This window comes from Rhamphochromis sp. 'chilingali' (assembly GCF_963969265.1).
Source record: "Rhamphochromis sp. 'chilingali' genome assembly, chromosome: 21".
Lineage (NCBI taxonomy): Eukaryota > Metazoa > Chordata > Actinopteri > Cichliformes > Cichlidae > Rhamphochromis > Rhamphochromis sp. 'chilingali'.
Genome location: NC_137949.1, coordinates 10,628,721 through 10,650,816, shown reverse-complemented (window position 1 = coordinate 10,650,816; position 22,096 = coordinate 10,628,721). Strand labels below are relative to the sequence as shown.

The following is a 22,096-nucleotide window of genomic DNA, read 5'->3' as shown; positions in this document are numbered from 1 at the left end:
CGACACAGCTCGAGTTCAGTCATCACTGCAGCACGTGACGCTCACGCGCTCAGATTATTTCAGTCAACTTTTAATTTTTGCGTTTTAGTTTTCTTAAAAAATTAGTTATCACTTTTTAATTAGCTCAACGTAAAATGAACAGCAAAGAAAAAAAAAGTAACGTGAACTGAAGGTGTAAAAATAGAGGTGTCTGACCTTTGACCTCCAGGATGAGGTCTGGTTTGAGGTTGCTGTGAACCACACCGTCCGGTCTGATGTTCCACAGCTGGCTATCTTTGCCTCGCTCGGGAGAAACGCAGATACGGCTGCCCGCCATCATCACGCTGCCCGAGGACTCCAGGAAACAGTCCTCAACCACCTGAGGACGCAGAGGAGGAAGTGGTCAGCATTAACAAGGAAACAAGTTCATATTGAAAATGATTAAAATGAACTTGCTGAACATGCTCTACTCTCCCTCTGTAACATGAACCAGCAGGTGGGAAGGGGTGGAGGAAAAAGGCTCTTTCAATGGGAGACGCTGAGTTTTTACAAAGTGAGGAAGCAAAAAAGAGAAGAGCCAACAAGTGCAGAACAAAGAGACCCGAAAACATTTGAGACGCACCCTTAAACCCAAAGATTTATAAACAGAAGCAGAAGTAGGACGGATTATCAAACTGAACCCAAGTGCAGGTAAGTACGAGAAATTCAGAATTTAGCACCGAATTAAAAGCCCGAATCTAGCTGTACGTAGTGCTACCGTGGCTGTAGCTCAGGTGGTAGAGCAGGTCTCCTACTAATCTGCACGCCAAACATCCTTGGCATGCGGTCTGGGCAGGATACTAACGCCAAGATACTTCGATTGGAGTCTGAATGTGTGTGAATGTTAGAAGCACTTGCAGGGAATGAGCATGGAAAACGTGCTTGTGTGAATGAGGTTCAGAGTAAATAAGCTCATGTGGAAACCCGTCCATCGCAGGATAAACGCACTGTGCAGCTGTCAGTTTCAGCAGTTTTCGCCGGCGTACCTTGCAGGTGAGATATCCGTCCCGATAGAGCCACACCTGCTCCTCTCCCCCCGACTCCTCCACGGCCTGCACTCTCATCAGCTTGATGTCATCCAGCGTTCCCGTCAGAGACATCATGCATCCCGTCTCCCTGTTCCTCAGGCGGAAGTACATCGGTTTCTGTGTTAGGAGCAACAAGTACAAAATACAGATGTTAGTCACAGTGGACGTCAGGAAGAGATTCACGAAGCATCAGTCTGGCATTCGATGCAAAGACAAACACATTTAACATTTCTACTGAAATAAATAGAAGTCGCTCTCACTTAAAGAGGACCTACTCTGCCTCTCCTGTTCCTGTGGTAGATGTTCATGTTAAACATGACCAAAGTCTCAAATAACACCAATCCAAAAACATCTCAGGTGCTGGCGTTAAATGGGCCAGTCAGGACTTACCTGCAGTAAAGGCCGGAGGGATCCAATCCGCTGAAAGCCGCTATGCTGAAATAAATCAGCCTCTTGGCTTGGTTGGAGGATCAGCTGTCGACCTCTGTAGTTACTGCCCTCATACAACACCCACCTGGAGACAGACGGACATCGTTTTAGCTCGTCAGATTTTATCCATCGTTTCATTCAGTCCACCAAACAAGCCACGAAGCACCGTTTATGGACCTTTCTATGATCCAATCGTGACTGAAAGTTTTAATTAAAGCGCTGAAATAAACACTTTGTGGCAAAAGGGAAAATTTAATGTAAAGCCGGCTGGGGTGTGTAACTACACTAAAACTGGTACAATGCTAACTTTGGTGGTAAAACTTCAAAATTCATGCAAATCTATAGTTATTAAAATATGTGCAGATATAAAAGCGGTCGATTAAAAGCTGGCAGTAATGGCAATAACTGGGAAATCGGGAAAATCAGCATATCGAGGATATCCGTTTATCATCTGGCTTTTCTTGTCCCACCATCATGGATCAGGCTAAGAGGTCACATGAAGCTGGTTATCAGTTATAATCAGTCTAATACATGCACAGGTCTATTGGCAGCACAGACACAAGCAGTAGTCAGGATAATATCACAATACTGAGGCTTCTAGAAAATGAAGAATATAAAGAAAACCTACAAAAACAGATCTAAACCTACTTTTAGTGAAACAAATCTCAGCTGTTTATTCATCATAAATCCCATTCATTTCAATTAGCTTCACTCTATATTGTCCCCTCATTGTCAGCTCCCTGCAGTGGCTGTATTGCTCCAGCTGGGGGCCCCATCACACAGTTTGAAAGCCTCCAGGTCACAGGAAGTGATGACTTTACATACAAAAGGCTGCTAATAAAATGCGTCCAATTATTTGGATGAAACAAAACATTCACTGGGCTGAATTATAATTCAAGTTCAGTACTTTGTGGTGAACTGCTGAATACTGTTATAAGATAACAATATTTTCATTTACTGTTGCATAATTACGCTTCTATGACCAGGTGTGAAGACACACCTGAAAGGTCCATTCTGAACCAGAACCTGCTGCATATAAAACCTTGGTGCCGATGGCAGGTGTCTGTCACATTTTTAAACCAGCAGAGGCTCAAACGTTCATCTCTGTCACTTACATTCCTCCGTCCACCACCAGGGAGCGTATGCGAGCGTCCAGGCCGGCCTGATGCAGGTTCACAGCTTCGTGTGTCAGCACCACCCTGCGACCTCTGCAGCCCACCTTCGTGAACAGGGCGATGGACGGCAGAGAGAACTCCTGGAGGTGGAGAGCAGAGGGTTGAGTTCACACAGAGCACCACAGAGGGCTGAAGACACGTCCAGGGAGAACAAACACTCACATGTCCTGCAGTCCGGATGGACCGGAAGCTCGAGTCTGAGGACAAGAAGCCCATGGCCTCTGTGCTGGGGTACTCCCCCTCCTCCAGGATGTACATGTTCTCCGTGAACTGGGATCCCTCATGTGCCACCCAGCTGACAACAAATATGCAGTATATTGAATGAAGCCATGCAAAAATGTTACCTCGTGCAGCAGCATTTCTGACCCCTCATGACCTCATAAGTACAGACGATAACCACATGACTTCAATTCTGATAAAAACACATTTGAAGTTCGATAAACTGCAACCAAATCAATTTTCCACCCACTCCAAGAGTCAATCTTTTTTGTTTAACAAACTCTGAGCATTAAAATCAGAAGATAAGAGTTTAATTCCTGACGTTCCTGAGGAACAGAAACAAACATTGTTCTATATGAGAACGTCTTACAGGAGAGTACTCTGAAAAGGACAAAGATTCCCTAAAACAGGCTTGTGGTGGTTGTTTACCTGCCAGCCAGCACCTTACAGGACCTGGGTGTGAAGTCTTCATCCAGAGCTGCCGTGCTGTCCTCCAGACACACCAGCCGTCCCTGGAAGTGCTCCTCAGAGTAGAGCTGGACCTGTAACACATCCAAACAGCCTCAGCGACCCAGCAGCACACACTAACAGAGACTCCTCATCATTTCTGATTGATGCCGAGCTGCACACGAACGAGCGATACCTTGAATTTTGTGGTTCCCATGCTGTCCTGCAGAACAAACAGAGTTGTTAGAGATGCACCTTTTATGACGTTAAGCCTTTGTGTGATTAACGGATGCTGATGGTTTCTTACGTGGAACACGGGCTGTATGGATGCGATCCTGAAGTTCTGAGCTCCCCAGTCCTCCGGGTTTGCGTACATGCCTTTCTCCAGGACGTAGAGTTCTCCGCTGAACCCAGGCTTCTCAAAGGCCACCCACCTGCAACGACAACCAGCTAAGAAATGAAACCACAGCCTCCATGTTTTCATCTGCATCACAAGCTCTGCAGTGAATCCTGTAACCGTGAGAAGCACACGAGCCACGATTTACCCACTCATTACATGGATGAAGTTTATGTTTAGGATACTCTTACAGGGATGTCTGCTGAAACTGGAAACCACCTAACTCCAAGGAAACCAAAATAAAAGCCATTGTTGCTCTAAAATCAAGGAAGTGCTTGCAAACAGCACATCTTCAGGTTTCTCTGAATAATGACTTGAGCTGCAGCATTATCTGTATAAACAGGCTGAGTCTCGTCTCAGAGGCTGTAAAATGACAGGCGAGGCCGTCGCAGAGCTAACAGCAGAGTGTTGGGCAAACAAATCCAACCAGCTCTGAAAACCAACAAAGAAATCTTCCCTGTAAAAACTAACAGACTTGCTTTAGAGTTTTTTTAGCCCTGTATCGCACAAGTTTTGAATATTTAATCAGCGCTGGCACATCTCAACGATCAGCTGGAGAGAAACTGTGGGAGTGGTTTGGGTGAACTGGCCCTTTAAAGTGTTGGAAAAAGAAACCCACAGATATTCATTACTGATTATCAGCACATACCACGCTACTTTTATCTTCAGTTCAATTTGATTCCATTTATTTATGCATCACTAAATCACAACCACAGTCACCTAAAGTGCTTTATACTGTAATCACGAACTCATGAACTCTAAACTTTCACATCCTACGAGTTGCCTCTAACGCCCTCTGATAGTAACTAAATTCTGTTTTTGTAAAGCTCCGCCCTCGGGAAGCTTCCTTTCATCAATTCCATGAATGGATCCGTTTCACAGGCTCGTCCATAATCCATCCTCTGAGGCTGTAGGCGTGTATGTTTGCGTGCGCTGTGATAAAACACTGTAACGTGAGAAGCACACGCCCGAAACCTGAGAGAGAGAACATGAGTTTGAGCTTTGTGTTCATTTCTTTCTTCTTGTGTGTCTGACTTACACTCCACCGGTGACATCGACAGACTGGGTCTTTGCACCGTGGCCGGTCTCCTCCAGGTTGACGACGGGTCCCAGCAGGTTGGTGCTGAGGCTCCGCTCACTGAAGTCCTGCTCGCTGAACAGTTTAACGTGCGGGGACAGGAAGTCCTGACGAAGAAGGCGACACAGACAAAAAGTTTAAAAAAGAGAAATCGCTGCATCAGATGGAAACGCCCTCCAACCAGGAGCCTGCGGGTTAGCGTCTCAGGTGATACGTACTGCGATTACAGGCCGAAGTGACTGCAGCCCGTCCTCAGATCCCCCCCAGTGGCTGCAGTGAGGGTACTCCCCCTCCTCCAGGATATACTGCTGGCCTTCAAAGTCTGCCTCCTGGTAGCCCACCCAGCTTCAACGTTGATACAAAGACACATTACAGACCTTTCCAACTGATATTTGTAGCACGTATAACAGTAAAGCCTTTTAAAGATCCCTGTTTAAAGTGCACTGTGCAGCTTTTCCATGTGTTCGATGTGCAACACAACTGTAACCTGACAAAGTGAGCCAGCTTCTAAGAATGAGACATTTAGGATTTGGAATGATGACGATGCCCCTGATAAATACTCACAGGCCCCCGAGGACCTTCAGAGACCCGACTGCACACAGCGTCTTCTTGTTCACAGCAGGTTCGTCGGATTCTTCGTCCGGCTCTTGTACGTTGTAGATGTCGTTGTGAACCTCTAAACACTCGCCGTCAAAGTTGGGCTTCTCGTACAGTAAGGCCTGCACGACAGACACACAAGCAGGAGTTTTTACCTCTGTGTGTTTTTAGCCCACTCCTGCCTAAAGGTACAATCCCATTCATTCCACAGATTAGTAGTGTAACATATTTCACATCCGTCAGTGGAAACAGGCTAAAGTTCAGGCTGTAGGCTTGGAGCTGTCAGCGTACAAGGAGCTGATGGGGGAAAATGCCTGAGCATGCTCGTTACAGGAGGTCTTTCTTTGGCCTGTTCCTAAAGATATCGCAACTAAACTCGTAGGAAAAGAAATACATTTTGGGGAAACATGATGTGAAGACATCATTGGACTATTTTTTGGTGTTTTTTCATAGCACATTCTCCTTCAACCAACAGCTTCACAGGAATTCAGCCTCATCTCAAACCACAGTGAGATCTGTAACAGGAAATTCATCCTTTTTCCTTTGAATTGTTCCCCAGGCCACTGAATCTGAGCCAAGTCATCAAACATAATGAATCGTGTCAGCCACACATGTCTGGACTGAACTAAGCTCGTCACTTTAGGTCCGACTGAGATTCTCAGGAAACACAGCTGATGTGTGCAGCAGGTATTTACAGATGTGACGTAGAACAGAACAAACCTTGACTTCATTGGGACACTCCACTTTTATCGGCCCCTGTAATAAAGACGCACTCTATCAGACTCAGGTAACTCGAAGAATTACAGTAAAGTGCAAACGTTCACAGGTCAGCCACAACATTAGAACCACCTGTGCTAACTGAGATTAAACATTGTTCTATGACTAAAATAAACACAGCGATGTTTCTGCTAACAGATGATTTTCTGACCTTTTATGTTTGAAATCAAGTTTGCTTCCTGATGTATCCGACCCTGACACACTCCACTGTAATAAACTTCACCGGTTTTAATGTTGTGGCTGATCAGACTGCATAGCATCATATTGTGTATTCCCTGTACTTTACCATTCGGAGGGGTCGGAGCGAGCCTACGAAGGGCTCAGGGAAGCCCCAGGCCTCCGGGCAGGGATACTCTCCCACCTCCAGCACGCCCACGAACCCTCCAAACCCTGGATCGGTGTACACCAGCCAGCTGCAGACAGACACGAGATGGGGAGGAAAGTTGAGCAGGATTTCAACATTTAAGGGTTACTTTCCTGAAAGAAAACGTTAATCTTTGACACAATGGAGGGAATAATGAGCACTCTCACTACTCCCTCCACCCATCAGGAATCTGCTGCAGTTAACTGGGACAACCACAAGCTCCTGCCTGCCGCCTGCATTCCTTCACACACAGAACTCAGATGGATGATTTCCCATCAAACTTTATCTTTCTGTGCTCTTGAACCTCCACAGCGTTCCTGCTCCGGTTCAGACATCATAACTAATAATGTAAACAAATTAAAACATTCTTTTTCTGGCATTTAATCTCAGATTTGTAATGAGCCTGTACCACCAACAACAGCAAATTCCCATTTAAGGACATTTAAGGCTCCACTTACACTCCAGAATGGACCTTAATGGAGCCGGTGGTCTGTGGGATGCCATAGGAGCTGACCTCTACGGTGTCATCAAAGTAGGACGCCATCCTGCCCAAGCCGTTCACCTCTGAGAACAGGTCAATCTGGGGCATGCTGTAGTCCTATGAAACACACAAAAATAACACTGTGTGAGAGCTTTGACAGTTCATTTCTTCATTTACAATAAGCCTGGAAAACTGAGCTTTTTGAATCAGGTTAAATGAAACCCAACTCACCCTCACTGCCAGTCGAATGGAGCCGATGACCACAGGCGCTGTGGGAATAGGTTCACCTATCTCATCTAGCGTTGCAGGACTTTCCTCCTCTGCCCAGACATTCACGATGCCATCTGTAGGACCTTCTTCCAGAGCGATGATACGGCCCTGGAAACCAGGCTTCTCATACAGGACCCAGCTAAAGAGACACAATCACGTAATTCTACACTTTTCACAGAACAAGCACCAAAGGTTTCAGAGGAAAGTTCAGTCACATCACCTGGATAAGTTAAAATGTGCTGCTACGTTACAATGGTAAAGTTTGTTTGGGGTTAAATCAAAACGGAGTGTTTTTCCATTAACTATGTCCACGTGTGATCATCACACTGAAGCGTGGATGCATGCTAACGCGTACCATCCTCTGATGACTCTGACTGATATGATGGGGGACAGCTTCATGGTGGTGGCATCTTCTACATCAGAGTAGAGCTCAAAGGCCTCTCCTCCAAACTGAGCATGCTCGTGTATGATGATCTAGATCAAGACAGACATGTCACTGGAATCCATCATTAGAAATTCAATCTATGTTTAGATATACACTGCAGTACCTTTCCAGGCCTTTTGTGGAACCCTCTTACTGCAGGAATCTGCAAGAAGAGTTGGAAAAGATTTAGGTTACAAACTTAAAGCTGAATTTTAAATATTACTTTGAGTGGTCATCTGAACTGAGTGTGTCCTGATGGCCCTGGCCATGTGAGTCGAATGCTTTTTTATTCTAGAACCGTTTTGTCTGTGTGACCTCAGTAAACACGTTGCTGACACCTCTAGTTTTTAGTTTTAAGGCAGTCGTTGGTTTCCACGTCAGGTTTGGGATGGTAGTCCTCCTTATTTTAACCCTGGTTACCCTGGAGTAACCTGCTGTCAGTTACCTGAGTGCTCACACAGCAACTTTAAGTATTAATTCATTACTTTTAGTGAAGTCCCATTCATTTAACAGTTACAGTTACAATAATACTTTTACCCAAGAGCTTCTTTCTTTCCCTAGTTCAGGTTTTATTTTAGACTTCCTAACAGGAGCAGTGCATGCTAAGAGACGTCAACAGAAATAAAAGATGTAAACGTGCTACATTTTTAGCAAGATTAGTGTAAAGTGTACTCTTAGCAGTCTGTTAAAGTTACTGTTAGTTTGGTATTTTAATCATCTGTGCAGTAAATGTTTTTGCCTCATTTTGTTCTACCTTAAAGTCAACAGCAAACATTAATTTGTTTTGATCAGTTTCCAGTGCTCCTGTTTCCTTTCATGCCCGCGGCAGAGAAACAAACAGTGTGATTATTTAAAGACACATTTCTTTTTATAGGTCTGCTTTATTTGCCTGTAGATGCAAATACTTCATCTCAGCCTGGAAGACAAGCCGATCTTGGAAGAAACTTCCTCTGAGAATTCCACATTGAGGACACGTTCATCTTTCCTGTCCTTACTTGTAAATGATTCACAGTTTGGTTGCAACAGCATCACATAACAGTGTGAAGGTGGGGCGTGTGTGGCCACGGATATAAACTAGGAACTTATGAGTGCTTTGCAGATTTTCTTAGCTGATTAAAACCCATTCAGGCTTTGAGAATCCTTCCTGCTAACAGGCAAAGATATCATTTAAAGTCTCGTGCCTACCTTTGGCTTTGAAGTTGTCTTTTGAAATCCATTTGGAGGGCGCTGCTGGATGTAGTTGGTGATTGGAAGTTCTTCAGGGCTCTTCAGGTTCAGATCCACTTTAGATAGACCTGCTATCAGGTCCTGGTCCATAGCGATGCTCTCCTTTGTATTCTGGTTAGTTTGAATTGTCTGCGCTGTGGAGGTCTCCGTTTCTTTTTTGTTCTTCTTCAGTAATTTCTCTAAATGTTCAGGCAGCTTTATGTCAGAGAACGAGGGCAGCACAAGAGGAGGAGGAGAGGAGGAGCTAAAGACTGACTCACTAACTCTTCCTGTACCACCTCCTGTGACCGGGCTTTGATCGACGCCCGTCCCACCCATGTGTGTGGCCTCAGGCTTTGATGAATCAGCAGCTTCCACGTTTCTGAGTGAGGGCATGCCCTGCTGCTGGTCAGAGGAAGGTGTGCTATTTGAGGCAGAGGAAACTTCCTCTGTACTCTTCCTGGTGGAACGAGTGGTAAGTAAGCTGGAGAGGATGGAAATCTTATTAAGTCTTGACGTAAGCTTCACAGGCTCTTCTCCATTGTCTTGCCCCTCTTTTCCTGCTTCAGCTTTGGCTCCCTCCTGGAGTGCAGATTTACCTTCAACCTCATCAAGTGTTTTTGCTTGCTGTTCAAGAGTGGGTGTGGCATTTTTTTCCAGAGTTTGGCCATTCCTTTGATTTCCCTTTTGTTTAAGAATTGTCGTAGGTAAAAGGTCAAAGGTTCGTCCATTTTTCCTTAAGCCAAACTGGAATTCCTCAGGATCGAACGTTTTCTCGAAGTGGTCCTCCTTAATGGCCGGCAAGACAAAATGTGGAGGTTGAGACTTTTTATGAACATGCTTCTTTGGAGGCAGTGCGAAAGGCATCCCACCTTCCTTAATGTTCCTGATAAAATCATCGGCATCAAGAGGGTCATCCACACTAGCGGACGTGTTAAATCTTCTTTTGTGGACCCTTCTCTTCTTCTGATGAGATTCCACATCTAACCAGCTGGAAGGAAAGTCTGCATTTGATTGCAGACTTGGGGATGAAGTGGATGATTTCTCTGCAGTCTGTAGTCCTTTTTTGAAAGCACTACCTAGAACATCTGTTTCTCTTTTTTCTTTTGTGTCTTTGTCCTTCAGGAACACCTCGCTGGAACCAACCGTGGGTGATTCTTTCTTGGCATTCATCTTTGAAGCCTTTAGTTTCTCATCCACTCCAACAACCTCTTTAATGAGGTTTTTCTGTTCCTGTTTGCCAGCTGCTCCAGCCATGGAAACACTTGATGTTACAGTTAATTCAGGATCTTTAGTTGTTTTCTTCAGATCCTTTGTTGCTACAGCCTTTGATTCCGGTTCCTGGTTAGTACCTGGAGCTGTGTGAGGTTCAGTAATTGTCTCTGGTTTCTTTATTTGCACAACTTTGACAGGTGTGCTCTTCTGGTCCTTTTGACTGCTAATTTCACTGTTAGCCTTTTCATTTTCCAAACTCTCTGCTGATGAGATCTTGGAGTCAGGACTCCCTTTATTTTCCACAGAACCCTGAGTTTTGCTTTCCATGTCATCTGTAGATTCTGTCTTTGCAGTCTCTGGTCCCTGTTGTAGACCAGGTTGTGGACATTTGGATTCTGTTGACTTATTCAGTTCTGGTTTTGTCATGTCTGCATTCTGCTTGTCGCTAACTTTAGTTGCCACCTCACTCACCAGGCTCTCTGCTAATGAATCCTTGGTTTCAGGAGCCTGGACCTGCTGTTTGCTAACATCATTATCAGCACTTGCAGTTGTCGCAACTTTGACTTCGGTTTTTTCATTGGCACCTTCAGAGCCACCCGAGGTCAGTTCTTGGGTTGCGTCTGTATTTTGGATCTCTGTTGTCTTAACCTGAACTTGTGCTCTGACCGTCTCTGGTTTCTGTTCAGATTCATGAAGTTTAGATTCTGTCAGTTCTTTCTGGTCTTGGACTTCAGCCTTTACAGGTTGGATTCCAGCATCACTATGAGTCTGCAAAGTTTCTTTCTCACTCACGAGGCTCTCTGCTGATGAATCCTTGGTGTCACCTTTCTCTTCAGCTTCATCAGCATCCTTTAGGTCCTGATTTTGACTTTCTGCTGCCTCCTGCAGAGATTCTGCTTTTAGAGCAGATGTTGGACTTGTGGATTCTGCTGATTTGTCACCCTCTTTTTTTGTTATGCTCCCATCTTGATTGTTAACGGTTACAGGAGCCTGGATCTGCTGGTTGCTAACATCATTATCAGCATTTGCAGTTGTCGCAACTTTGACTTCGGTTTTTTCATTGGCACCTTCAGAGCCACCTGAGGTCAGTTCTTGGGTTGCATCTGTATTTTGGATCTCTGTTGTCTTAACCCGAACTTGTGCTCTGACCGTCTCTGGTTTCTGTTCAGATTCATAAAGTTTAGATTCAGTCAGCTCTTTTTGGTCTTGGACTTCAGCCTTTACAGGTTTCAAGTCCTGTTGGATTCCAGCATCACTATGAGTCTGCAAAGCCGCCGTCTTATTTACTGAGCTTTCTGCAAATGAATTCTTTTTAGCTCCATCAGCATCCTTTAGGCCTCTAATTTGGCTTTCTGTTGCTTCCTGTGGAGATTCTGATTTTAGAACAGATGCTTGACTCGTGGATTCTGCTGATTTGTCACCCTCTTGTTTCGTTATGCTCCCATCTTGGTTGTTAAGGGTTACAGGAGCCTGGACCCGCTGGTTGCTAACATCATTATCAGCATTTGCAGTTGATGCAACTTTGACTTCAGTCTTTTCATTAGCACCTTCAGCACTAGAGCCACCCGAGGTCAGTTCTTGGGTTGCATCTGTATTTTGGATCTCTGTCTTCTGCTGACTTTCAGCTCTGACTGTCTCTGGTTTCTGTTTAACTTTATGATCTTGAATTTCAGATGTGGTTGAGCTTGTTTCCTCTACAGGCTTCAAATCCTGTTGGATTCCAGCATCACTATGAGGTTGCCAAGTTTCTTTCTCACTCACGAGGCTCTCTGCTGATGAATCCTTGGTGTCACCTTTCTCTTCAGCTCCATCAGCATTCTTTAGGTCTTGATTTTGACTTTCTGCTGCCTCCTGCAGAGATTCTGCTTTTAGAGCAGATGTTGGACTTGTGGATTCTGCCGATTTGTCACTCTCTTGTTTCGTTATGCTCCCATCTTGGTTGCTAACAGTTACAGGAGCCTGGACCTGCTGTTTGCTAACATCATTATTAGCATTTGCAGTTGATGCAACTTTGACTTCAGTTTTTTCATTGGCACCTTCAGAGCCACCTGAGGTCAGTTCTTGGGTTGCGTCTGTATTTTGGATCTCTGTTGTCTTAAGCTGAACTTCTGCTCCGACCGTCTCTGGTTTCTGTTCAGATTCATAAAGTTTAGATTCAGTCAGCTCTTTTTGGTCTTGGACTTCAGCCTTTACAGGTTTCAAGTCCTGTTGGATTCCAGCATCACTATGAGTCTGCAAAGCCGCTGTCTTATTTACTGAGCTTTCTGCAAATGAATCCTTGGTGTCACCTTTCTCTTCAGCTTCATCAGCATCCTTTAGGTCTTGATTTTGCCTTTCTGCTGCCTCCTGCAGAGATTCTGCTTTTAGAGCAGATGTTGGACTTGTGGATTCTGCTGATTTGTCACTCTCTTGTTTCGTTATGCTCCCATCTTGGTTGTTAAGGGTTACAGGAGCCTGGACCTGCTGTTTACTAACATCATTATCAGCATTTGCAGTTGATGCAACTTTGACTTCAGTTTTTTCATTGGCACCTTCAGAGCCACCTGAGGTCAGTTCTTGGGTTGCGTCTGTATTTTGGATCTCTGTTGTTTTAACCTGAACTTGTGCTCTGACCGTCTCTGGTTTCTGTTCAGATTCATAAAGTTTAGATTCGGTCAGTTCCTCTTTGTTGTCAACTTCAACCTTTAGAGACTTCAGGTCCTGTTGGATTCCAGCATCACTGTTAGTACCCAAAGTTCTTGGCTTGTTCACCAAGCTTTCTGCTGATGAATCCTCGGTCTCATTCTTGTCTTTAGGTTCCACACAGACAGCCTTTAGGTCTTGAATCTGGATTTCTGCCTGCACGACAGACTCTGGTTGTACTATTCCCACTCGCTTTTTCAGACCAGATTTTAGACCAGATTTGTTACCATCCTTGTTTTCTGTCTTTTCTTTGGTTTTTGAACCTGTTGATTGGTTCATCTCTGGTTTGGTAACATTTCCATCTTGGTCAGTCTGTTGTTTGCTAACACTATTAGCATTCATATTAGCATTCATATCTCCCATCTCCTTTTTCAGGCTTTCTACTGATGAATCACTGACTTCTGTCTTTTCTTTGGTACCTTCTGTACTAGTGTTTACTGAGATCAGTTCTTGAACTATCACCTTTTCTTGGCTCTCCACTGTCTTCTCTTGAACTGATTTTTCTTGGGCTGGTTTTGTTATACTTTCACCTCGAAGTTCAACTTCATTATGTGCAGTCACTGCATCATTCCCCAGACTGTCCACTGACAGGTCACTGGTTTTGGTTTTTTCTTTGGTGTCTTCAGTACTTAGAGAAGTCTGGTCTTGAATAACATCCATATTCCGGCTCTTCAGCATCTTCTCCTGACCTCCAGTTTTTACCATTTCTGGTTTCTGGTCTAATTTATCATCTGGATCTTTGACTGGTTTTGTTATGTCCTTATCCAGGTCTCCAACAATTATGGACTTTTGGTCTTCCTGGATGTTCGATTTAATGTCAGCATTCACAGCTTCAGTCACACTCACCAAGCTATGCATTGACAAATCCTCTGTAGCTTCAGTGCTGGCAGCTTTTACTTCTTTAGTTGTATCTGATTTTAAAATATGTTTTTCTGATGTCTTCTTTGAGGCTTTCACCTCTGCAAGGTCCTGATTTAGATTAGCCTTTGTTGTAATGTCCTCACCTTGGTCTTTAGCAGCGGCCGCCTTCTTGTTTTCTTGAGCCATGTTCAATAAAGTCTTCTTTTCTTTATCAGCTTCAGCATCGAACGTGTTCATGTCTTTTACTTCTGGAGTTCGTTTTCCTTTTACATCTCTGTCACGTTTTTCGTCCAGACTTGTGTCTTCACCTCCGACTTCCTCATTTTTTGTCAGAAGCAGTTTGGATTCATTTTTCACTTCTGATGCTTTTGTTTTCACACCGCTGCTCTCTGTGTTTTCTTTCAAAGACATCTCAGGCTGCTGTTTTGTAGTTTCATGGAGTATTGCTCGCTCCTCCCTCGTTTGTTCTTTCAGAGCGTTTGTAATCCCTGTCTGTGTTTCTTCCTTGGATTCAGCTGATAAACCTCTGTCCTCTGATGACAGATGTACTGATTTCTCTGAATTTCTTATGGCTCTCTCTGCGGTTATGCCCTTGAGCGCCTCTTTGCAACTATTCTGTGACTCAGTGCTTTCCACTGCTGTGTCACTGAGCGTTTCATTTGGTTTTGAGCCTTTCCCTTCAGATCCTCCTGCGAGTAAAAGAGCCTCTTTGTGCAACTGATTTTCAACATTCTTGGACAATTCACCAACAGTCACAGCCTCTGTTTGAATGCCCAACCTCTCTGCTGGTTTCCTGCCACCCTCCTCTTTGCTTTTCTCCTCTACTTCAACATCTTTTGCTAAGGCCCTGTTTAATGTCAGGGACGTGTCCCTATCGTTTGTTAATTGATCCTCCCTTGATAAATCCTTTTGCTGCTCTGTATTGGCTGGTTTAGACTGATCTGAGTCATCCTTTGACATCAGTTTAGCAGGAAAACTGCTGCTGTTTATCTTTTGCTTGGAAGTGAATGCTTTTATTTTATTACCAGGAATACGTCCACGTATCTCCCTTTGAACGCTGTCACCCTCAGCGGGTTTTCTTGGCATGTCAGCTTCATCCTCAGGAGCTTGTTTTGTGTCGTGAGTTCGTGGTGCCGTGTTTTTATTCATGTTTCCTGTTAGCTTCAGTGTTTTCAGTGACGGGGATTTCGGTTCTCGTGTTGTGTTTTTATTTTGAATAACAGACACGTTTTCCGCTCGACTTCCATCAGTAACTTGAGACTGAATTGCTTTGTCGATCTCGCAGCTCGACTGCACCTCGGCTCCTGTGTCCGGAGCACTTTCTGTAATAACTGCGTCGCTGTTTTGCAACCGCTGGATGTTTGAAATGTCTTCAGTTGCTGTACTGGTTCCGATCTCTTTTTCTTTCACTTTGGTTTCATCGGTGTGTTTTATAATACATTCCTCTCCCTCCGACTTGAATTTAAATACGTCTTTACTGTCACGCTCATTCGCCGTGACGCTTTCAGGTGCTTTTACATCCGTCTCTGTCGATGTGTTGTGATTTGAGTCCTCAGAATTCCCACTTTGGGAACGTTGTCTGGGTTTTAGTTTATTGGAGCTTCTCTGGCCTCTTGTGGGAAGTTTGCTCACAGACGACGAAGTCTCAGGGGAATCTTTTGCAGGCATTTTTTGGTGCTGTTTGATGTTTTCGTTCCATTTAAAGATCCTTGATGAGACGGTTTTCTCTTGTTTGGTGGGAGGTGGAGAGATGCTGGGGGTCGGAGTATCGCTCTCACCATGGATTCTTTTAGAAAAGTTTTTGGGTGGTTTCACTGGTGGGACATTTCCTGCTGGGAAAAACAAAAAACACAGACAGACAGGAAATTATGGATCTTATGATGGAGCAGAGACACCGCCAAAATAAAAAATAAACAGGTTAAAATATTAGGAGTAAATACCAGTAACTGTATCAGAGCTTTACGGTGATATTTTTAACACAAAAATAACTTTGTAATTTCAGGAACAGGTGGGACAGGATAATGGAAAACTGTGTGTAATACATGCATGTCTATTATTAACTTTATATGTTTTATTTGATTGCATTTGATTGGCAATTATTCCATATTTAGGCAACTGTTTTTCAGATAATAATAATAACCTAAATATTTGGTTTTTCTGCAGAAACATCTGCAAACCAGATGTTTGTCCAGATCCAACAGATGAAAAACAGCCTGTATTTTCATCAAGATCTCTGTATGAAACCCCGCTTGTTCATTTTAGTTGCCCCTGGGTTTCATATGTCCTCCTTCACCCCCCCCTCATGTCGCCTGGTTCGACATGCTGTATTCGAGCTTTCTTACCTTTCTTTGGACTTTCGGGTAGCGGTGGCGGCGTCTCACTCCCAGGACTCTCGTCAGCTGTTGCATCTTTCTGCTCTCGACTTGTCTTCTGGACTGTTTTAGGTCTGTCTGAGTCCATCTGACCCGATGAAACCCTTCTATGGGTTATATCAACCTTCTTTCTCGTCGGAGATGAAACGGGCAGCCGGCTCTCCACATCGTTCTGCTGCTGTGTTTTTTTGACGTCCGGACTTTCCCCGTGTGGTGGGTGTCCACTTTTACCGCTTCTCTCCTCATTTTCCACGTCATTTAGCAAGTTCACAGACTCAAAGTCCTCATCTGATTTGTCCTTACTGAGTTTTGTTCCGGTCCTAGTTTTTGTGGGAGAAATGTTCCCCGACACCGATTTTCCTCCTTTGGTTTCCTCAAAGCTTGGTTTCCTTCCAGGTCTGGCTGCAGTTGTTGGAGATTTCAGAGTCTCTTTGGTCCTAGGTTGTTTTTGTAGTTTGGGCCCTGAGGTGTCCGGCGCCGATGTCTTATCTGGTGTCACTGGCGATTTCACGTCTGCGTCTGATGTTGATCTTTTGGGGATTTTAGACTTTGAACCCGCAGCACCCGAGGGAGCGCAGGTTTGGTCTTTTAATGCTGGCAACAAAGTTTCCACTTTTGTGCCCTCTGTGGAGCCCTTTGCCTTTGTTGGGACATTCTTGGCCTTGTTTCCAGCTGCAGAGGTCGGGATCTTTGTTCCACTCGCCGTGGTATGCCGGCTTTCTGCTGCTCCTATAGCTCCTCGTTTCTGGGCTGCAGCCTGGTCGGCTGCTTGGCCTCTCGCCGCTGGTTCTGCAGCTGCTGGCTTCTTTTTGTACATGTCTGACACTGCAAAAGTGTCATCGAAGTCTGAGGCCTCCAAGTCTGTTTTACCTTTAACTATGGCTTCCGAAGTAATTGCCTCAGAGGGTGAAGACTCGTCTTCTCGTGTGGGCCGATCGAGGGTTGTGTCCTTAAAATCAGCATCGTTGTTGTTTTGGAGGATCAGCGGTCTGTCAGAAAACACAGAAAACATTTAATGACAGCTGTAGACACACTTTATGTATCCACACAAGTAGATAGATCCTACGCTGTGAAAACCACCGAGTGCTATAGCAAAATAGATTCTGGCTTTGTAATACTTTGTTGCATAAATGATAAAAAAAAAAAAAAGTTTGAAAAATAATTAAATGCAGCATATTTAGACCATCAGTTGTGCCTTTGGAGGCCATTAAGATAAATTTATGGCTAAATATCCAGAGAAGGAAAAGATATCCTGGATATTACAGCCCCCCAGTGAAGTCACTGTTACAACTTGAATCCTCAGGGTCCTCAGATAGCTAATGCTAGCACTATTACAGTGAAGCACGAGTCCAAAGAAGAGTTTACTGCCAACTGGCTCTAAATCCACAGATCCAACGAGCTGCTGACGCAACAGACATGAGAAAGAACAAAGCAGCCATGAAGCAGAGAAAAGAAAAACAGCCAAAATTACAGCAACACAAGACGAGGACAAAGGAAGACCTGGAGCTGAGCTCACAAGCCCTTCTCCCCTCCCAGAGTGGGTAAATCCACCTGACTGTCCAATACATGGATGGAATTTCTGAGCCTCTGCCTGACTGAGCTTCCACTTTTAAGACAGCAAATAAGAAAACTACTTTTAAAACTCTGTGTTGTCCTTAAAATTATAAATCAGACGCTTAGCAGGGAGATTTCAGCCGAACATCAGAGCAGCAGCTGTAAATGCCAAATGTTTTCCTCAGTTTACACCTGCACAACACGACCAAAGGGAAAAACTGCATCTGCGAGTCTTCATGTGAAAGGTCACATGTTGTAGTGTTTTCTGACCTGATTAAGTTCAAATATCGCTCAAACATTTTGTGTCTCTTTTCTAATCATGCCATAAAAATGCTTCACACATGCAGAGTTTCCACTGTTCTCCTGCACGATGACGATAAACCTGGATGAACTGTGCCGTCTGTAAAACCACCTGCAGAATCAACCGTGTGTAGAAACTTTAAGCACTCCTCCCGAGGCTGAGCGTTTCCACGGCATCCTGAGGTCAAACATGAGAGCTGCTGGTTGTAATGACTAACTGGAGGTAGTGAACGAACACCAAAGGTTAACACAGAACAGCTGACCTACATTTGATAAATCCAGTAAAGTTTCAGAAGCTTAAAGAAGGTCTTTCTGAGTGGCTGGATGTTGGGTGGATGAATATTTCAGCGCCTCCCTGCAGGTTTTAGCCCCATTGTTCAGCTCTGGCACAAAGCACCATGGGAACTCGGAGCTCGGGTTGCATGCAGGCTGAGCTCTGTTTCTCTGGATCAAAGAGGCTGTAAAAGCAGAGGAAAATGAAAACAGACAGACACTCACGGTTTCGCCTCTGTTGTGTTTGAGCTCTTTGAAGTTGAGCCTTCGTCCACACTCGGCTCGGGGCCGGTTTGCACTTCGGCAATAGTTTTGCTCTTCGAAGGCAGACTCACAGTCCTGCGTGTGACCCGGCTTGATCTCGTCCGGTGTCGCTCCTGAACCGGAGGAGAACTCCTTGTTGAGTCTGTGTCCGGCCCCTCCGGCTGCTCCGTGGGGGTCTGGACCTCCCCCACAGTCTGTGACAGGGAGGAGAGTGAATGTGGCAGGCTGCCACTGAGTGGAGGAGTCTCTAAGGGGGTGGGAGGGCTCTCTGGTGCTCCCTCATTCTCTGAGTCGTCCTCTGGAATTACTGTGGCAGGTACGGCCAAAAGAGGAGGCGAGTCTGCTCTAAAGCCCTCCTCCTTTTTCATTACATCCCTTTCTTTCTTCCACTCCACCACCTCCTCTCCCAGGTGTGTCTCCACCCATATGGCTTTGTGGAACAAGACAGGAGACTCGCCTCGGGGTTTTTCCTCTCTCGTGGTTGCACTTTCTCCCGACAGGCTGCTGGTGGATATTCGAGTGCTCATCCTGGGTCCTCCTGAGTTTTCCCTCTTCCGGTCTGGAGGCTTTCCCTCCTGTTTGAACAAAGTTATTCCTCTCAGCGCCGTGCTGTGGCCCTTCTCTCCAACCTTCACCGATGCTTTCTTTGATGCTAAGCTTATGGAGGTTAGGTTAGGAGACTTTGGGGACTCCACAGCCTTGGAAAGTGGGATCTGAAGTGACGTCAGTGTGGTCGGGCTGATGATATCATCCTCACTGCTGCTCTCTGGTCTCTTCAGTACTTTTTGTTCCAAATTCACCTGCAGCCGTTTGCTCACTTCCTCCACCACGGATTCAGCGAAGCCCACTTCTGACTTCAAACCGGGATCTGGATCTGGCTCGGTGGCAGATGCAGGGTCTCTGGAAGTCATGATTGCATCCAGCTCCTTCACGCTGCTTCTCCCGGTGCTGTTACTGTCTGCAAACGGCAAGTCCGCCTCTACTGTGACCTGCGAGGCCCTGCTGGAGGCGCTCCGGCTGGAGCTCTGGCTCACAGTGTCGCTGTGCTCAGCATTTAACCCATTTTCTGGCTCAGATTGGGCCGAACGTGGAGACAAGGGGGATGCCGGGGAGCTGTCGGTGGAGGTGCTCGAATGATTCCGGCTGCTGCTCTTCTTCCTCTTGGAGCTGAAGAAGTTGGTGAGACGGCCGAACACTGATTTCTTCTCCTCCGAACTCTAAAAAGAAAAGAGGACAGGCAGGAAAGATGAACACTGAGATGTAAGACTGCATTAAGAATGAAATGTGCACAAAAACAACCTGGTGTACTTCCTCTGAGGTTGAGCTGCATCGTGCGCTCTGCCTGTCCTGGACTCCTTGAAACACAAATACAGTCTGGGCCTAAAGTTATCCCACCACCATCACCTCATTTTTCCTTTTCATCTATTTTTATACATTTGAATCATTTTTGAAGTTCAAGGAAATCCCCTGAAAACAGATCCTGTTATATAATCAGAGCCAAGAACAAGAAAGAAGAGTCTGCAGGTTATTTGGCTCCAAGTAAAAACTGAAGCTTTAAATGTTTGTCGATCCTCGTCAGGCAAACTGAGAAGATGAGAAGGAGCGAGTGTTTGTCAGAAGCTCCAACTAATCCAAATCACTGCTGAGCAGCAGGAACTGCAACATGGCAGCCAGAGAGGAGGCGGCGACGGGGAAACATCATCAAAAACAAACAGCAGCCATTCATTGGAAATAAATGTAAAGCAACTGTCGCAGCAGGATTAACAGTAACAGACTGAGTTTGATATTTCTGCAGAAGCACTGAACCGATAATTACGCTCTGAGCTTTTGACTTTCTCTACATGATTACATGCAATTAGACTTTAAATGTATTTCTGTATTTTTTCCCTGTGAGAAGACTGATGGATGTGTTTGTTCATACGGTGTGTTTATAAAAATCGAACAGCCGATTCTTTCATCCTGATGCTTTAATAAGTGAAAATCAGACTCGGATTCATCTCTCAGTCGAGCTGAGACGAGACGAGCCGGCTTTTCTGTAGAAATGAAAACTGGCAGGTGCCTTCATCGACATGCCTTTGAGTCACAGACGAGAATACCTGAAAGATTTTCTAGATAAATATTCTTCCTCAGTCAGAAATGCAAATCGTTGGAATTTACCTTCCTTTAAAAGGTGCGACTGCAATCAATAAGAGTTCTTTCAATTTCAGCTGAAAACATGTTTTATAATTTGGACAGAATATGATCCTGATACACAGACGCAGGTAAAAACAGATCTTTCATAAACTAACTGGTTTTAAGCAGCCAGTTATCCCACATGAGCTTTGAAGGTTTGCCCAAAATGTAGAAACTTTTCAGATTTGGTTGATCTTATCAGCTTCATTTACTCACAAACACATGGATGGACTGGCTGAGTGACTCTGAACAGGAGCAGCTCTCTGTGTAATGTGAGGTAAGCTGTACAGTCAGCACGGCCACACTGTGAACACAAGCTCTTATAACAGCTTATCGTTACCTCACTTTCATTTTTCACTCATACTCATGTTTAAAGCAGCATTTTGTTACATTTTAACCACCTGAGTTCCTTTACTTTGGATATTTGTTCTATTTTGAGCTTATTTACTTTGCTTATACCAAAAGTTGGGAAATACGGGAAGGTCAAACAAAAGCAGAAGCATTGTTAAAGCAAACCCTCTCTTAAAATCTTTATTCTCTCTTATTATGAAATATTTTTCACCATTTTTTGTGTAAAGAGTGAAAAGCTGAACTAAACGCAGACAGTGAATGACACGCAGCAGTAAAACTGAATGACTAACTAAGACACAAACACTTTCATTCCCACAGCTCACAGATTCAAACGGCTCAGAACAAACCCGGAAAACAAACATGGAATATCGGAGCAGGTGGAAGAACAGCAGAGACGTCCACAGTCCAGTTTGAAGCCCGGATGCTCATAATGCACGCACTGCAAAACTAAAGCTGGCAGTTGTCACAAAAAACAAAGAGCACATGTTAGAACAAGAAGCAGGAGCCACAGCAGCTACGCACCATCCTGACTTCCTGGAGTCCAAACTGCAGAAATCCAAGTTCTGTGTCAAAGTTAGTCCCCAAAATCACACAAAACTGCGCCGAGAACCGACGACTAATCACACCTTGTAGAAGAATTCAAACGCTTAAAGCTTCCTCCTCCTCGGGCAGAACTGACTGCCTCTACCTGAGCGTGTCACGGCTCTGAGACGTGGGCTTTGCCTCCTACATCACAGACAGTGTGTGAAAAAAAACAATATTGTGAAAGCCAGCTGGAATTCTCAATCCAGTAAAAAATGAGAGGGTGTGGACGAGGCTGGCGCAGAGCAGCACACCCTTCCTCATTCTAAAGCGTGCGTGTGAATGGGACGCCTGTTATCTGCTGCCGGCTTCACGAACAGATCATTTAGGTCTCAGTGTCGTGTAGAGGAACCACACGGCTGTGACGGAGGAGCATTTCTCTGGGAGACAAACCCATTTCAACACCCTCACTCTGCTTTCCAGCATTTCCATATTTTCACTGAGCAAACAGCAGCTGAGGCCGGCTCAGGCTCAGTTTTTCCAGTTCATATCCAAACAGAAACAAACCACGGAAAACAAAGTGGAAGTGCGGCTACTTTACCTACTTTAAGGGCCTGAAA

At 44.9% G+C, this 22,096-nt stretch overlaps 1 protein-coding gene across 3 annotated transcripts in view; it reads right to left on the bottom strand.

Annotated features, from left to right (window-relative positions):
- Positions 1-22,096, bottom strand: part of LOC308389044 (uncharacterized protein) — a 52,623-nt gene that overhangs the window by 630 nt on the left and 29,897 nt on the right. Inside the window, exons 1-21 of one of the 3 annotated variants that reach the window (XM_080870170.1) lie at positions 21,477-21,659; positions 18,393-19,648; positions 16,011-17,029; positions 8,890-15,500; positions 7,829-7,867; positions 7,636-7,754; positions 7,242-7,419; positions 6,988-7,127; positions 6,452-6,578; positions 6,109-6,144; positions 5,356-5,510; positions 5,010-5,136; positions 4,753-4,898; positions 3,624-3,750; positions 3,513-3,539; positions 3,299-3,411; positions 2,813-2,945; positions 2,591-2,730; positions 1,437-1,560; positions 1,005-1,163; positions 196-358 (exon numbers count right to left, since the gene is read on the bottom strand). In XM_080870170.1, coding sequence (XP_080726296.1) covers positions 196-358; positions 1,005-1,163; positions 1,437-1,560; positions 2,591-2,730; positions 2,813-2,945; positions 3,299-3,411; positions 3,513-3,539; positions 3,624-3,750; positions 4,753-4,898; positions 5,010-5,136; positions 5,356-5,510; positions 6,109-6,144; positions 6,452-6,578; positions 6,988-7,127; positions 7,242-7,419; positions 7,636-7,754; positions 7,829-7,867; positions 8,890-15,500; positions 16,011-17,029; positions 18,393-19,648; positions 21,477-21,479 — 10,942 coding nt within the window. In that variant the 5' untranslated portion in view covers positions 21,480-21,659. Of the gene's footprint in view, positions 1-195; positions 359-1,004; positions 1,164-1,436; positions 1,561-2,590; positions 2,731-2,812; positions 2,946-3,298; positions 3,412-3,512; positions 3,540-3,623; positions 3,751-4,752; positions 4,899-5,009; positions 5,137-5,355; positions 5,511-6,108; positions 6,145-6,451; positions 6,579-6,987; positions 7,128-7,241; positions 7,420-7,635; positions 7,755-7,828; positions 7,868-8,889; positions 15,501-16,010; positions 17,030-18,392; positions 19,649-21,476; positions 21,660-22,096 lie in introns of those variants that run through there. The other 2 variants (XM_080870168.1, XM_080870169.1) reach the window with 2 other exon arrangements.